At 37.9% G+C, this 16,761-nt stretch overlaps 1 protein-coding gene across 1 annotated transcript in view; it reads right to left on the reverse strand.

The window, feature by feature from the left end:
* The window catches only part of LOC110401252 (mucin-5AC-like), a 38,498-nt gene continuing 26,121 nt past the window's right edge, over positions 4,385–16,761 (reverse strand). Inside the window, exons 32-50 of the mRNA XM_021402133.1 lie at positions 16,662–16,757; positions 15,710–15,912; positions 15,102–15,276; positions 14,698–14,948; positions 13,758–13,941; positions 13,251–13,449; positions 12,087–12,265; positions 11,790–11,859; positions 11,371–11,471; positions 10,979–11,010; positions 10,530–10,707; positions 9,720–9,824; positions 9,505–9,539; positions 8,997–9,119; positions 8,805–8,903; positions 7,942–8,070; positions 7,072–7,129; positions 6,405–6,507; positions 4,385–5,774 (exon numbers count right to left, since the gene is read on the reverse strand). Of these exons, the coding sequence (XP_021257808.1) occupies positions 5,570–5,774; positions 6,405–6,507; positions 7,072–7,129; positions 7,942–8,070; positions 8,805–8,903; positions 8,997–9,119; positions 9,505–9,539; positions 9,720–9,824; positions 10,530–10,707; positions 10,979–11,010; positions 11,371–11,471; positions 11,790–11,859; positions 12,087–12,265; positions 13,251–13,449; positions 13,758–13,941; positions 14,698–14,948; positions 15,102–15,276; positions 15,710–15,912; positions 16,662–16,757 (2,525 nt within the window). The 3' untranslated portion in view covers positions 4,385–5,569. The remainder of the gene's footprint in view (positions 5,775–6,404; positions 6,508–7,071; positions 7,130–7,941; positions 8,071–8,804; positions 8,904–8,996; positions 9,120–9,504; positions 9,540–9,719; positions 9,825–10,529; positions 10,708–10,978; positions 11,011–11,370; positions 11,472–11,789; positions 11,860–12,086; positions 12,266–13,250; positions 13,450–13,757; positions 13,942–14,697; positions 14,949–15,101; positions 15,277–15,709; positions 15,913–16,661; positions 16,758–16,761) is intronic.

Here is a 16,761-nt window from a genome sequence, read left to right on the forward strand (position 1 = left end):
GAGGTAAATGACCATCCTGCTGCTATATCCTGAGTTCTGAGACACCCAAGATCGGGGAGGATGGGGCTCTGATCACTGGATCTGGTGTAGGTGTCCATGTTCATTGCAGGGGAGTTAGACCAGATGGCCTTTAAAGGTCCCTTCCAGCTCAAACGATTCTGTAGTTCTCCATGTCTCAGGATGCAGGCTACCTTTGATGGCTTTCTGGTTTATGATGGCTGTTTTGTGTGAATTTCTGTTTCAGGTGTGCAAAAATGGCTTCACTGAGTCTGATGCAGAACAGTTTTTAAGTTTTGTGAATTTTGGCGGGAGTTCAGCAGACTTCAGCTATTCTGCAGTGTACTTTGAGCCTGGAGAGCTGAGAAGAGGACAGATTAGAGTAGTTCACATAGTCTTTCGATCAGTTGATGTCTTCCTTGTTACCAGGTAAGTCTCTTACTGATTATTTAAATCAATCTTACAGTGCAGTAATTTCATTATAAACAAAGATTTGGCCGACGCTCTGCACAATAAGGTCTGTACATTTAATGTGATTAGGCAGTCTGTCAGAGCAAGTACTCCCATGAGATGCACATTTTATTATGTTTCCTCTGCTACTTAGCTTTTTTTGGTGGGTCTCCAACAGAACAACAGAGTAGAAGTTTCTTCTCTTTTCCAGGATGTGATTCAACAGTGGCTGTAATGATTTTAGTATTCCAGTATTATCTTCTGTGGGTCAGTTCTTCCTCTTGTGGAAAGGCACATGTGCATCTGTGCTATCTGATGGCTTACTAAAGAGCGTATGCTTTTTTGTGGCACTCCTTCTCCCTCAAGTCCACTGTTCCTTTCACAAATGTGGTGGCATAGATGAATTCTTCAGAAAAGAATGTTAAGAGCAGATCTAATAAAAGAATGGTAAACTGACCTGGTAAAAGGCTATTCTCTACTTATTGCAAAAAGCCGGATTCTGTGAAGTCTTCGCTAAATGTTTATACTCTGCTGTGAATCTTGCCCAGAGATACCTTTTCTCCAGGATTTCTAACTTGTGAGGTCAAAACAAAGTTGCAGACTTCTCTCATATTTCTTGTTAACAGTTGTTCGGAATTAACAAGCTGTGTGTATGAAGCCTCTTATGCCTGCCACACAGGCAGGTAATAAACAATCCTGAGTCTTTCCATAGCTGTGATACCGCTGAGAAGCTGGATGTCATGTGCTTTAATGCTCAAATAAATTGTTTCAGGTGGGACTACAAGGTGGTAAATCTGAATAGATTCTTAATTTCGTATATTATTCATTGTTACAAAGTGTAATTGAAAAGTCATTCTTAGTGATTAGTAATTTACACTGCTGAGTTTTTAAATCGTGTGTAGAAAAGGGAGAAGAAAGTAATCTGGTCGTGCAGTAATTAAGCTACAAAAATCCTGAATGGGGAAAAAGTATGAATGTGAAGGAAGGACCTTGGACAGCCAAAATTGATCTTAGATCCAAAGCCTTTGAATGTTTTTTGTGAAAAGGTTTTGTGCAAAGTGAATGGCTTCTTTGCGATTTGTGTTCCAAAGATGACCAGATAAGAAAAAAAAAAATGTGACATATAAATAAGTCTTGGTATGTTGTTTAGAATTAATGCCCACAGATTCATGAAATAATAAAGACCGAAGTTTATCTTAATGCCTGGAAACCAAGGCAATAGTTGTTACGTTGCTTACTTCAAAGTGCTTTCAAAGAAAGCCTTTTGAATAAACACCTTTTCACTTAGTCTTTGTAAACTGTGAGCCTAGAGCCCTCTAGTGTTAGTGCTTGTATCATGCACATTGATTGTCTGCAGTAACATAGATGAATGTGACCTGCGCCGTATTCTGACCTATGCCAGTAATGGGCTACCAAGCCAATCACCTAATTTTTTATTGACTTTAATATTTATCTATGGTTTAAAAAAATTAGTGATTTATTTATGAGAAAGCGACTGATCTCATTCATTCCAGTTTTTAGAAAGGAGTTATTTATTTACTTTGGAGCTATTACCCAATCCGTGTCAGCAATATCTCAGAACAAAGACAGCTCTTATGTAAAAGAAAATTTAGGGAGCCTGTAATACTAGTGGCTCTTAATTTTTCATCTACTCCGTGTATTGTTTAATGCTGCTCCAGGAGTTGGTGTAAGTCCTTCCACTTCCTCTTTCACGCACAAAGCATGTTGTGATCTCTGTTCTCCTTCTCTTGAGTTGATGGTTCCCACTTTTTCTTTCTTATCACTGGAAATGTATCTGTGAGACTGTTTCTTCTCTCTTCAAGGCAGGGATTCCAGTGTGTCCTCAGCCACAGATTCTGCATGCCTTCATGGTTTACCTTTGCTTAGGGTTCCCCTCCCTGTTTCCTTGCTTCTTTGTGCCAGGACCAAGGTCTGTCCCTTCCTTTGCTTCTTCTTCTTTTTTTTTTTCTTATGTTACACGGACATTCTCTTTTCCCTTCTGCAGAATGAGCAGGAGAAGAATCATTTCCCAGTTTACCTGGGAAGGTCAGAGAATTTGTCACTCACCAAACTGGCCACGAATTCATGAGTAGTGCTGCACTGGGAAGCCTAATGGGTTTGATGGAAAGGAGGGAATTGTGCAGTTAACCACCTGGGCCTCACTCGGAAGCAGAAAAGAGATACTGAGAGCTGGGAAAAGGAGGTTTTCTGAAAAGCCAAAAACCAGACAGTGAAGTGACAATTTGTCAGTAGGAAGCTGGAAGGAGTTACGGCAGATTTTTGCCAGCAGGAAGTAAGAAGTCACTTGTGATCCTCAGGGACAAGTAAATGCTCACTTCTGACTGGGAGGTATGAGTTGTTCCTGTTCTGTATTAGAAAAGTAGATGAGAAAAGCAGCCTTATCAGGGCATCTGCAGAAAACCTATGTTGTTACCCAATTGCTTCTGTTGTTACAAGTAAGAAACAACTGTTACTGAGTTGTCCAAACTGTAAACTATGAAAAAGTTCATTATCCTTTTCTTTGTTTTTTTTTTTTTGTTTTGTTTTTGTTTTGTTTTGTTTTTTTTTACTATTCCCTCTACTGGCCCAAGAACAGTAATTTGTGAATTGTGTAAAAATTGTCATTATACAAACTACAGTCATGTCTGCGGTAGCTAGTTCAAAGCACAGCTACATGGTAACTTAGAATTTGTAGAATTTGTAGATTTGCAATGGTGAAATTTCAGGTTTGCTTGAGATTTATGTATGTTTCTCTAGGCATTAAAATATGAGACTGACTGGCTTAGGGGATTTTGGGTAGTTTGTCAGTCAGGTAAAGAAATTCTAGAGTTATAGAGTATGTACGGACCTAAAATGTGGTTGCTTACTGAAATCTTACTTACTCATGGAATCAAAAGGGATATACTTAGAACGCTTTCAGAATCTGCTTTAGAGGTTGTTTTTTTTTTTTCAAAGCCCCTCTGTAGAGGGTTAGAAACTACAGTCTGGATTGACTTTTACCTGGAGGTCAAAAGTGTATCACAGCTGACATGAAACTGGGGGAAGTGGCTGACTCACCAGCGGGCTGTGCAGCCATCCAGAGGGACTTTGACAGCCTCACAAGAATCTCATGAAGCTCAGCAAGGAGAATTTCAGAGTCCTGTGCCTTGGGATGGAAAACCCCAGGCACCAGGACATGCTAGCCACCCATCTGGAAAGCAGCTCTGGAGAAAAGGATGTAGGAACCTTGGTAGATACTGAGTTGAACATGGGTCAGCAGTGTGCCTTTATTGCTAAGAAGGCTACTGATATTCTTGGCTGCATTAGGCAAAGTATTGCCAGCAGGTCAAGAGAGGTGATCCCTCCATTCTGCGTTGGTGAGGCTAGACTTCAAGTATTGTGTCCAGTTTTGAGCCCTCCACTACAGGAGAGACGTGGACATTCTGGAAATAGTCTAACACAGGGCCACCAAGATGCTGAAGGGTTTGGAGCAGCTCTCCTATGAGGAGAGGATGAGAGAGTTGTGACTGTTCAGCCTGGAGAAGATGAGGCTCAAAGGGATCAACTTTCATCATCAATGTCCATCAATACCTGAATGGAAGTTGCAAAGAAGATGGGGCCAGGCTATTTTCAGTGGTGCCTAGTACCAGAACTAGAGGAAATGGACACAAACTGGAACACAAGGGATTCCCTCTATTGGGCAGTACTTCTGTGCTGTGCAAGTGCCTGAGCGCATGTTGCCCAGAGAAGTTATGGAGTCTCCTTCCATGGAGATCTTCAAAAGCCACCTGGACATGGTCCTGAGTGTCTCTGCTTGAGCAGGGGGTTGAACTAGATGGACCCAGAAATCCCTTCTCACCTCAACCATTCTGTGATTCTGTGGAGCCATTCAGGTGGCAAGCAAATATTTTATAGGGCCAGCAGGCAGTGATTCAGAGAAAAGACAGAGGAGACGTGCTGTAAAATGCTTAAAATTTATTAATCATCATTACTTTTTCCATAAAGAACAAAAATAAAACAATATTCCAAAACAAAATGGAAGAAGAAAATATACCACACCCAGATAATACGACTAAGACTAAGAAATGGGGTTACATTAATTCTGAAAGAAATGGCCCAATAAATCAATTCTCCAAAAAACAAAATAAATAGCAATAGTACAACTTTTCAAAAGCTTTCTAGGAAAGAATTTACATATAATATTATTATTACTTTTGTTTACAAAAGTCCTTCATATGCCCCTGTTGGCAATATATATATATATACTTCTTCTGTAAACAGTTAACCACAAACAAAAAAAAAAAATTCCAAATTTTCATACAGTTTTTATGCTGATGTTATGTAAACAAAGAGTAGTATGCAGCAGCTTATCATTATAGTATCTTTCTCTTTCTTTCTTTCTTTCTTCCTTTCTTTTTTCTTTCTTCTTTCTTTTCTTTCTTTTCCTTCTCATGAGAATAGATAGGGAAATGCCCTAAAAATTGTTTATAACATTGAATTTTATAGCTTTGAGAAGATACGGCTTTTTGCAATCTAAGTTTTCCATAATGCAAAAAAAAAAAAAAAAAGAAAAGAAAAAGAGAGGTACAGTTTTATTTTTCCTAGATTTTAGCTTTTGATCCGTCTCAATGAACTGAAATTAAAATGTTCCATAATAGTGCAGTATATCAATGGAAATCTTAGATATTGTCAAGTAGTTGCAGAATGTAATGAAGAGCAAAACTTTATTTCCTACAGAGTAATATTTATTCTGTGCCAGTGCAGTCTATATTGTGCCACCAAAGGAAAGCCTCGAGCCAGAAAAGAATGTCATTCTAATAAAAGACTGTGTGTACTCTCAGTCTTAGAGTATAGCACTTCTCATAAGACAAACTAACAAGAAATATGAAAACGATCTTATACTGTACCTCTCAAGGTGTAAAGAAAAGTCATGAAAAACAGTATGAGATACAATGGTAAGGAAAGCTGAAATAATGTAGACAGACATACTGAGCTTGTATGCAGAAAATACAATCTGTTCGTCCAAAATTGTAGCTGCTTTTGACACTTTTTTTCAAATGTTTGTTTTTATCTATATTCAACTTGTTTGGCTTCTCTTTAATTTTAATTTTAGACATTCCCTTTTTCTTGAGAGGTCTTTATCTCATATGTTGCCTGTTTGCTGTTGTTGGTTGGCAATGTCTTGAGGAACGCACTCAGCACTCACGCAGCTGCATTGGTCCACATAGGTGTATGAGTGATCAAGGTAGGTTCCATCACTGCATGTCAAAGTCACCTTTCTTACACTAGTCTGGATTTCCTGACAACATGAGCATTTATGTTCCATCATGTTTGCTTCTTGAGAGTACCTGTTTGCAAAACCAGCAAAAGAGAAATAATCAGAAATTATGTGAGAAACACCACTGCCCCTCTCACACGCTGCTAAATATAACTAGAAGTTGTGTGTTTGCATGTGGGGATATGTGTTAATATTACCATTCTTACAGTAGTTTGGTGACACAGAATTTGTTCCTCATTGTAAAAATTGCTAAATCTAGCTCTTCATTCTAATCTAGTGGAAGACAACCCTTCTTATGGCAGGGGGTTTGGAACTAGATGATTTTAAAGGTTCCTCCAACTCAAACAATTCTATAATTCTATGATTAATTTAGGACAAAGGAAAAGTGAAAAAACTAATCCAGATAGCATATCAAGCCAGTCCAAAATGAGAGACTAGTATGAAACAAATAACCTCACTTTTACATAGGCAAGATCAAAACTCAGGACCGATCATTTAACAGTCCGTTAAGACCTGGTGAGTCTTGAGGTAATTAAGCTAATATGGCATCGCGTCTGTTAAAAATTCTAGTTAGCATAATGGGAACATTTGTTGACTTGGTGAGTGTTAGACATTGTAGAAAATCACTAGCAATTTGTTTTCTGCCACTATTGTACCAAGTAGAAGACAGGAGACTATAGTTATCTTTTATACCACTTACCTTGAGTAAGCATCACAGCTGCCTTCACAGTATGTAATATCAACAGGTGCAGAAACACATCCATGGTATTTGATGACAGTAGTGGTGTTGTGCTTCTTGCAACCTAATGATGCCACAAACCAAGAGAAAACAGGTTAAAATATATGTGTTTATAGATAGATACCTGTATATGATAGACAGTCCATAGCTGAAAACTGAGATGGATGGAGCTGAGATAGGAAACTATGTCACAGCACGTTTCTCTTTTTATTGCTTATGGCTAAATGATAGATCTTGCTACTTGTCTTAGCACTGAATGGAAAATTCCCTTTCCTTTAAGCTGCATTGGTGCAGGATGCAGAAATATAGAGCAGTGCTGTGGCACACCCACCTCCCAGGACCAGCTTCACTTTCATTCTTAAAGAGAATGTGTCTGTAGAAGTTGGAGAATAGACATAGTCCTCTCTATTTCACTAAAAGGCTAATATTTAACAGTACAGGATGGGAAAGTTCACCGTATCCATATTCTCAAAGGCCCTAAATGTTCTGTTCTGTACCAGGTGGTATGGAAAACACTGGTACCAGATTTGGTCTGTTCACCTCTTCTGTCTTTGCTTCTACCATGCAAGTTGGACTAATACAGCTAACAAGGCATATTGTGCTTTTACTCAAAATTACCATTACTTACCTGATGGTGGGATCGAGCACACTCTACAGCAGCCATCATCTGATAGCCTGATGTTGTCCTTGAGTGGGGAAAAAAGAAAAAGATTACTCAGGTTTCATATTTGCATGATAAAGCAGGCACTTTCCCTGCTTTGTAGGGTTCTCTGGTGCCAGAAAGTTCTTTGTATTGGCATGGAATCTAATTTCAAGCAGATCTAAATATTAAGGGCACGTAACTACCACTTTAGTATTTAAGAAGAATTCTTTGCATGCAGACATTGAGGGGACTGGAATTGCTTTGCTATCATCAGAGTTCAGTAGTAAAAATTCAGGAATAAAGCTTGCAGTGCACACAGGATGATTTGAGATACCAAAATCAGTGTAGATGAAGGGTTATGTCAGACAGTGTAACACAGTTAAAGAACTGGTGACTCCCCAGATGTCTGGGGCTAGTTCTAATCTTTCCTGAGGTGTATTAAGTGAACTGGAGTAGCTTGTTTTCCTTCACCTTTGCTCTTAACGATTGGTTTCTAAAAAAAGAAATTATAAGCCTAAATAATTCAGGAACAAAAATCTCATTATTTTCTGGTAATATTCTTGCTCCTAGACGCCTGGTACTTTCAGGAATCCAAAGCATTAAGCTGTCCCCTTTTCTCTAGTACCCTATGCTATCTTCTTGCCTCAGTGAGGATATATTGTCATTTTTAGTTTTGATTTTTTTTTTTTAAGTTAAATTTGATGGGGAACAGTTTCAGAGAGGATAAAATCAGAGTTACATCCTGTGTGATGCTCCTGCTAGGTATTTTCCTTGGACACCACGATCTTGCTACTGCTGGTGCTAATCACTGCAATCTTTTCAAAGAAACGTGAGAGCTGGTAGACAGGTACTTACAGGTTCACAGAGATCAGGGTTAAAGGGGGGACAGCTTTTCTTTGAGATGACTGTAATGAACTGGCCGTTGTATTTTTCACATGTGTAAGTGGTACAGTTATTACCAGGTGGGCTCCAGAATTTTCCAACCTGAAAGTAGTTAAATTAAATAAAGGTGAATAAAAATCTTGCATGAAAGTGAAGCAAAAATACCCAAACAACTCGTGTTGTATCATTGCTGTGCACTGCAGTGTGCTTATTCTGAATAACGTCCTTGAACTGCAGTTGGTGGTTGCTTATATTATCATCCTACTGCCTTTTTCATTAGCCAAGTGAAGAAGCTGTGGTTTTAGGTGGATATGGTCATGGTTTTTGCGTGTATGGGATAAGTGAAGACTGCTTTGTGTTTCAGCGGTTTTGTTTGACAACAAAACCTGACGAATTCATGATGTGCCCTAATAATACTCAGGTACATGGCAGAATTCCAGGTGGTTTCACCAAACCATCCTGTCCTTGAGCTCACGGCTAACTTGAGATTGGATATTGGGAGCAGAAACTGCCTCCACAGATAGAAAGACAAAATTAAGCAAAATTGGTGCTGTGTTTTTGAGCTGAAGGCAAATAAGAAGGCATTGCTTTCACATATTTTTCTATTTTGACTTCTGAAAGCCATTGTTCAGTATCACAGTTGCTTCCAGAAGCCTCAGTTAGCCTCGTGGGTCAAGGTTCTGTTCAAGCCCTGTGAGACAGTCCTTCTCCATCTGAATAAGCAGTATTCTAACATGAGAAAAGACACTGCAAGTAAATGTGATAGAGGCAAGGAAAGGAAAGAGTTAAAAGGCAAACAGCGTTCACCAAAAGCAAACTGCAACAGAGTTAGTTACCTTGAGCACGTGTGTAGTGTTGTCTTCCATGACCACTATGCAGGCCTCTGCCTTGCATGTGCCACAGCACTTTCCAGGTTCCTCTGTATACTTGTAACCCTATTTTGAAAGAAACAGCCAGGACACTGAGCTTAACTGGCAGATGTTTGAACTGAGCAGGGTTGGAATTACTGACCACAAAATAGCACTCACCACTGGACAGTGGGTGTCACAGATGAGAGGTTGGCACTTGACAGCAAACTTCTGATGGCTTGAATGGGAGGATTTGGAGCAGGTGCAGCTTTCACAGGGGCCTGATGGGATCACAGTTCCAGGCTAGGGGAAGACAGAAGAAAAATCCTTATTAGTAATAGCAAGTTACTTTGTGTTTGTACACCACAGACAATGCAAGGCTGAACTATCTATAGACTAAACTATCCTTAAATACAATTTTGGTTGTTTAATTAAGGCAGAGTTTCTGAGTTTCTGTTGTTGGTAATGTCCATGCTGCTTCTCATTTTGAAAGGAAGTTATGCTAATGTAAAAGGTGAGCAGAAAATACTTCTGCTTATGGGAAGGGCACTGATATGCTGACTTCAATTAATAATGTTTTATCTTGGTCCTTTTTGCAAAATGGGCTCTATGGTAGGGGTCTCAGAAATGTTGCACTGCTAATCTATGTAAAGTTGTATTTTTATAGTGAGTTACTCTGTGTACTTACTGCATAGTAGGTTTCATTGACTACACAGCCACGTCCTGGAAAGAAGGAAGAAAGATAGTGTCACAGAGGTATAAAATCTAAGCAGCAGAAGTATGTGAAGAAACTGCTACTTTGTTGGCCCAATATGACAACACTGATTAATTACATCTTTTTCTTTTAAGGATTTTGTATTCATAGCTCTGAGTAACGCATTGAAAAAGTTGCATGGTACTTACTGCATTCAAAGGTAGGGCAGCATTTTCCTGGCTGAGTTACTGTAATTACTTCCTGTCCCTCTAAGCATTGGTGTGTGATCTCAGGGCAGAGGCTTGTGTTGCAGACTGTGTAATGTAACAGAAGATAGCAAATTATGAATTTTTAAATGAGCAATTTTGTTTTGCATGAACTTCAAAAGTTTTCCAGTGAGGCAAATACAGTATTGTAGGTAAAAATTTACACAAGTTAGTTTAATGACTATTTCAACATTTTTGCCCATCTATTTTTAAAGTGAAAGAGCTTTTCTATAACTTTTGCAAAACAAAGCATTGGCTGAGAAGAAGAGAATGATGATTGCTAGAAAAGACATGTTTCCAAAGAGAAACTAATTAGAAAATCTGATGACTCTCTGAGATTCGGATGCTCTCTTGAACAATTCTTAAAAATTCAAGAGATATATTAACATTAGATAAAATGTTTATGCTGGTCTTTGAAAAATAAGAGCTATTGAATAGTTTTTGATTATTATTTCAGGTGGTGGTAGTGTTACAGGTTTTCTTTTTTTCCTTTCAAACACTAAATTACAAATTCATAGCTACTTTCCTTTGTCTATCTGTGTAAAATCAATTCATCTTTAAATTTGTTCTCTTCAAGCATCTAGTAGATGCTTTGCAGCAAGGCCCTAAGAAGCAGTATGAGGGAGAAAAGTGTTATGAGATCAATGCAAAGTATATATTAAATAAGTAAAAAAAAAGAGAGAAATTACTGCTGTAGTCCCCCCAAATGAGTATAGTATATTACCCACAGTAAAGAACTGAGACAGTACTTACAGCACTCAGTCCTAGTACAGCATGGATCTTCCGGTATCTGTATCTGAACAGGCATGTAACCTGGTTCAGAACAAGATACGTGCTGTGGCAGAGGGCATTCATGTTTTGTACAATGCACTGTAAGAGTATATCTGTCACAGACACATTCTTGGCAATTTTTTGTCCATTTTTCTCCTGGCTGTATAAAAAGAAAAGGAAAAATAAATAATCAAAATCTTTTTTTTTTCCTACTTCTAATTGTTTTAGTCATAAATACAATGATAGCTAATTACATTAACATTTTCATGGTCCTAGCATTTTTAGACTTGTTAAGAAACCCTTAAAGTGAAACAAATTAGGAGAAGATCCAAGGTTCTGAGGATATTCATTTGTTTTTGTGAAACACCAAACAAATGTCCTCTTGCGTCAACTGTATATATCTGATAAACTACATTGATGGCTATACTCACCCATCTGGATACTCCGTTTGGTTCTCTACAAGCTGAAAAAAAAAAATAATGCAGATTTATACTACTGACAACTGACAAAAGGAGTAAGTTTGTGCAGTTTCAAATAAAAATACCGTGAAGATAAATCTAGCAAGAAAATGAACATATGGGCTAGTTCATATGAAATGATAGAATTCTTCCATCTTGCCCAGTCTCATGTAAGTAAGAAGATGGGGAAAAGGTAGTATTTTTTTATTATTCTGTTTTTATCTGGGGTGACAAAGGGAGCTTAAATGGGTTGATGTGCCCATAATGTGACTATGTAAATATGGCAGGTCTCCTGCCATTGTTAATCAGGTCTCCTCTTTAACAATCCAGACCTCTATTCCCCAAACTAGTTATAGAGTACTTACAGCATTCAGAGACACAAATGGTGCTGTCTTCACTCAGGAGCATCTTTCCTTCAGGACAGAAACAACCTTCAGTTACTCCGTAGCCAGGATGGTCAACAAAGCTGGAGTGAGAGGAATATATATATATATGTATATACATATATGTATTTGAGTACCATGTTTTTGCAGTGAAGCTAGAAAGACAGGCATGTAAAGAAGGTCATCATATCAGATACAAGAGAGACAAATGAATTTGTATTTTGCAGAATGTGACAGGAAGTGCATATTCATAGCAATGATTTGTATCTATGAATTTTGAATAAACTACATGAGATTTAATTATGAAATAGTTCTATTTTGTAAGGAAAGTAAGTAGTTAAAAACAGACAGGAAAAAAGCAGATAAGCATTTGTTTGGGGCTTTTTTTGGTCTTTCCTTACCTTTGGCTGCAAGTAGCAGGATTAATGGACCCACATGGCTTGTATACCATGTTTGCTGGACAAGTGTATGCTGTATGACAAAAGATGGAACATGATCAAAAATTAATAGAAGATATTTTTGCAGCAAAAGGGACTCTGGCTTTACTGTCTTCATCTGGAGGTTCTGTCAGTAAGGACATCTCTGTATTTTTGCAGGTAAAATGCTATAGTCAAGTGTAAGATGCAAGATATACTTACTGAATAAAATCCTAACTGCTACTGATTTACTCACACGTTTTTGAGTTCTGCAATACTTACGGCAGGTATTGTTTGTCTTTCCTCTCCAGTCAATGCAGACACCTCTTGCAGCACACTCTGTAGCATATATCTCTAAACTGGAACACTGCATGGATTCATCAGTTATGCGACATCCATCAAAAACACATCCTTTGTAAAATGGTTCTGGTGGTATCACGTCATGGCATTCTGCAAAAACTCTACAGACAGAAAAGAAACCAGAAGAAACTGGTCATTATATAAAATGTGATCTTGTGTGGCATTTTCCCAGTTAATGGCATGTTACTCTCTGCTTCAAGAGGAATGTATTATGGGAAAGAGAGCTAACTGTATGAATGACCACTAATGTAGGAGATAGATTCCGGAATGGAAAAGATAAAGAAATTTGAAGCTCTAGTTTTTTCTAAAGAGGCTCATGGTTATAGTGTTTATGTAAGTGTACACAATGTTTCATCAGTCTGACACCAGAAATTTCTTGAAGATGGCAATTACATCAGGTAGATGAAAAAAGATTCTAAAAATACCTGAGAAACAGAAAAATTGGATAGAATAGTTTGCAACTTGTTAGACACTGCAGCAAGCATGCAGATGAGGGTCTTTATAAATGACACAGCTGAAAAAAACTTTTGCTAGAGTTCACACAAGTATAGGAAATATTGCAGGAAACAGCCTTCGCTGGTGCTGGTATTTTTGGAGCTCCATGTTTTACATAAAATGTACAAAGAGTGAAGGACTCTTTTAGCTGAGGTGTTTCTGTCTGTTCTGTTATCCTGGTTGGTAACCAAATTCTTTACCTTCTGGACTAAGGGAGCACTTCACGTGTAAAGTTTCATCCTTATTTTAATAGCATGACTAAGAGTGAGTAAGTGTACCCTGGAAAGCAGAGGGGAAAAGATAACAGAAATGTATGTGGTAACAAACCAGTGTGTATGGACTTTAATACTTGCTGTCTCCCTCATTTTCTAATTTCAATTCTCCTTGCTCAGCTATCTTTGGGACTCAAGTCCTTAAAGAAGAGAAGTTTCTTTATCAAAGGCCTTCTACTGTATATATCCTTATATTACGCTGATGTTTTCAGCAATGATCCCATGATAGGGCTGTAGTTCATACCATTTCATAAAATGCTCAGACATTTCTGTATAGAAAGAGCAAGTTCATTCTGGTTGTTTTTAAGTTTTTTCTTACTTGCTTATGATAAGCTTGCAGAGTTCAGGAGCATGACACTGTGGCCTTGCTGGAGGTGTGGTAACCATTGGTGGTGGTGGTACTCCAGAGCATGATGTTTCGTTACCAACAAGCCAGTGATGAGCCATTTGGGGACAGGAAGAAATGATCTTACCACTTGGCAGGCGGCATTCATCTCTTTTATTATTTGTACATGTTCCTGGAAGATAACAGAGACAAGTTATGTAAGCTTCATACGCCACATCTGCGATGCACAGTATGTTAGTGTGCTGATACTAAGTTTAGATGTGATGTGCTCATGAAATATATAATCCTCTGCTTCACAACAATTCTTTACACTCATATGAGCTTTAACTTAGTTTAGGAAAAGAAACAAGGAAATCCCAAACCCAAAATGACATCAGAAAACAGTTCAAAATATATCTGCCTATCATGATCTTGCATAGCCAGAGTGGGTAACAGTAGCCATAGAGGGTGGGAAAAATACAGTCAGTGCATCTGTCTTACCACATTGTCCTTCAGTATTGTTCCCGAATTTGCTGTACGGAAGTTTCACAGAAAAGATCAGCCCACTGAAGGTGATGGTTGCACCAATCTCTGGTATTTCTACAATCATATTGATACCAAGCGTGGAGAAATAAATGCCATCTTTGTGAAAGCCTGGTTGGACAATCTTCTTGTTGAAGTACATCTGAATGCAGAGTTAAAAAAAAAACAAAACAAAACACAAAAAAACAACACAACTTCAGAATAAGCTTCTGCTTCTGACTGATCGTTTAACATAATGTCGTAGGTCCAAAGAAGGGCAACAAGGCTTGTGAAAGGCTTAGAGAATAGGCCCTACGAGGAGAGACTAAAGGAACTGGAGCTGTTTAGTCTGGGGAAGAGGAGGCTGAGGGGAGACCTCATTGTTCTCTTCAAATACCTGAAAGGTGATTGCAGTGAGAGCGGAGCTCGTCTCTTCTCACTGGTGACAGGACAAGGGGAAATGGCCTCAAGTTGCGCCAGGGGAGGTTTAGGTTGGATATCAGGGAAAACATCTTTACAGAAAGGGTTGTTAAGCACTGGAAGAGGCTCCCCGGGGAGGTGGTTGAGTCACCATCCCTGAATGTGTTTAAAAACCGTTTGGATGTGGTGCTCGGAGACATGATTTAGTGGTGGGTTGTTAGAGTAGTATAGTTAGATTGCGGTTGGACTTGATGATCTTGAAGGTTCTTTCCAACCTGAGTGATTCTATGATTTTCTGTTCTTCATAGTCATGCATAACTTTGTATTGTTGTGCATCATATCCAAGTCCTGTTTGCATTTCAGTAACAACATATAATGCTCTTTTCATCTCTATGATTTGATATTCTAACAAACTGTATTTCAAGTGAAAAACAGTAAGGCCTATGGAATTTATTTCTCTTTTTCAATAACAGAAAAATAAAAATAAAATGTATTTTACCACATTTGTCATCACACCATTCAGAAGTTCCCGGGTGAGCTTCACTGTTGCAGATTTGTAGAAAATAATGATGGATTTAGGACAGGAAAGTCCATCTTTTGAATCACAGTAATAATTCTCAATGTGAACACGGAAGTGGTCATATTTAGGCACAATCTGTTTCACCAGAACATAAGTGCAGTTTTCAAGGAAAGTATAGTATGTTCCATCAAAAGTGATATAATGAGGATCACCCCATCCACTGCACACACCTGGTGTAGAAAAAAATATTTAGATTAACATGAAAGTAAATGTAGAAGAATATACTACAATTTCAAATGCAACCTTAGGAAAACAGAATTCCCTTATATTCTGTGCAAACTTTTGCTTATTTTCAAAAATGTAATTCCTTAATCTAAACTTACATTGGCACTCATAGTGGTAACAGCATCCATTTTCATCAGGTACCAATACCGCTGGATATTTGTTTGCACAAGTAATTTCCTTAATAGGTGGGCACACTGTTTGATTTACTTCAACTTTGTTGTTTCCTTCACAGATGAGTTCTGTACAGTTGGATAATTTGAATCTCTGACCAGGCTGCAAAATAAAGAAAAATTGCTGTCACAGTAATCTACAAACAGGTATGAATTTTACTAATATTTTCATGAGATGTAAGCCTCTAAACTAGCTTAGATTTTTCAGTTCAGTGAAGAGTCAAAAAGCACAAGAAAACTTGCTTTTTTATTTCATCAAGAAGGTTTGTTACCTATGCAATGCAGTGCATTAAAAAGTGTGTTTTACTAGCAGTGAAATCATAAGAAAAATACTATTGCACTTCTCTTTCTTAGTTTACAAAAAAAATAAAACTGAAAGAAGACACACAGAAATGTTATGTCATATATTGACCAGTGGCAAGAGTTATTCTGACAATCAGAATATATAAGATTGTCAACTGTTCCTTTCTTATACTTTTATGGTATGAAACTAATACTGATGTTATTTCAAAAATCATAACGCAGAAACTACATACCTGTAGGGGAGGGTGAGTACCAGAAACACAACCCGGAGGAAGAATTGGATGTGATGTTGTTATGATAGGTGTCTGAGGGGAAGTAGTGGTTAGTGGAGTAGTAATATTACAGTCTCCAGTGTAGCGTTCAATTGTACATGTTTGACTACACCTGGCATAAAATCTACATCCATCACTATCCATTGTGCTGTAAATCAGTTCACCTGAAAAAGGGAAAAAAATACAGTCAAATAGAGAGAGAAAACGAAAAGCAATCTTCAAAATTGATCAACGCATCACATTTCCAAGTGTCTTGGTTTCAACTCAGGAAGAGATATTTTTTTTCCAAGAAGCTGGTATGGTTTGTGTTTCAGATTTAGAAAGAGAATAATTTTGATGTCACATTGATGTTTTAGTTGTTGCTGAGCAATACTTACACTAAGTCAAAAATTCCTCAGCTTTCTATACTGCCCTGCCAGTGAGAAGACTGGAGTTGAACAAGAAATTAAGAGGGGATAACACCAGAATAGCTGGTCCAAACGGAACAAAGGGATGTTTCACACTATATGAAACTGTACAGAACCATAAGATGAGGAATACTTGGGAAAGTGTTGCCGTTGCCTGGGGGCTGAAAATTGGCACTGATCGGGGGGTGATGAAAAATTCAATTGGGTATCACATGTTTAGTTTATAAAACCTGTCACTGATTGTATTTCTTTATTTACTCATTATTATCAAACAGTCCTTGAAACAAAACATCAAGCATTTCTATGTGGAAATTTCCACAATGCCTCTGAAAGGTAAGGAGGGGGAGAAAGGCTGTGTAATCATGATTCATTTCTCAGATGAAAAGACAATGTCAGAAAGAAGGGTGAAAATATAAGAATGAATATTAAAATAAATCCGAAAAAGAATATTTTTAAAAGCACAAAATAGAATACATACAGAAACTGAAACAAATAATATCACTCACCAGGAGAATAAATGTTGTCAGCAATTTTACAAAAACATGGTGTTGACATAGAGGTGCTAGTGGTGTGACTAGTACATATTGGAGTGGAAGAAGAGCTCGT

This window comes from Numida meleagris, chromosome 6, assembly GCF_002078875.1.
Source record: "Numida meleagris isolate 19003 breed g44 Domestic line chromosome 6, NumMel1.0, whole genome shotgun sequence".
NCBI classification, from domain to species: Eukaryota; Metazoa; Chordata; class Aves; order Galliformes; family Numididae; genus Numida; species Numida meleagris.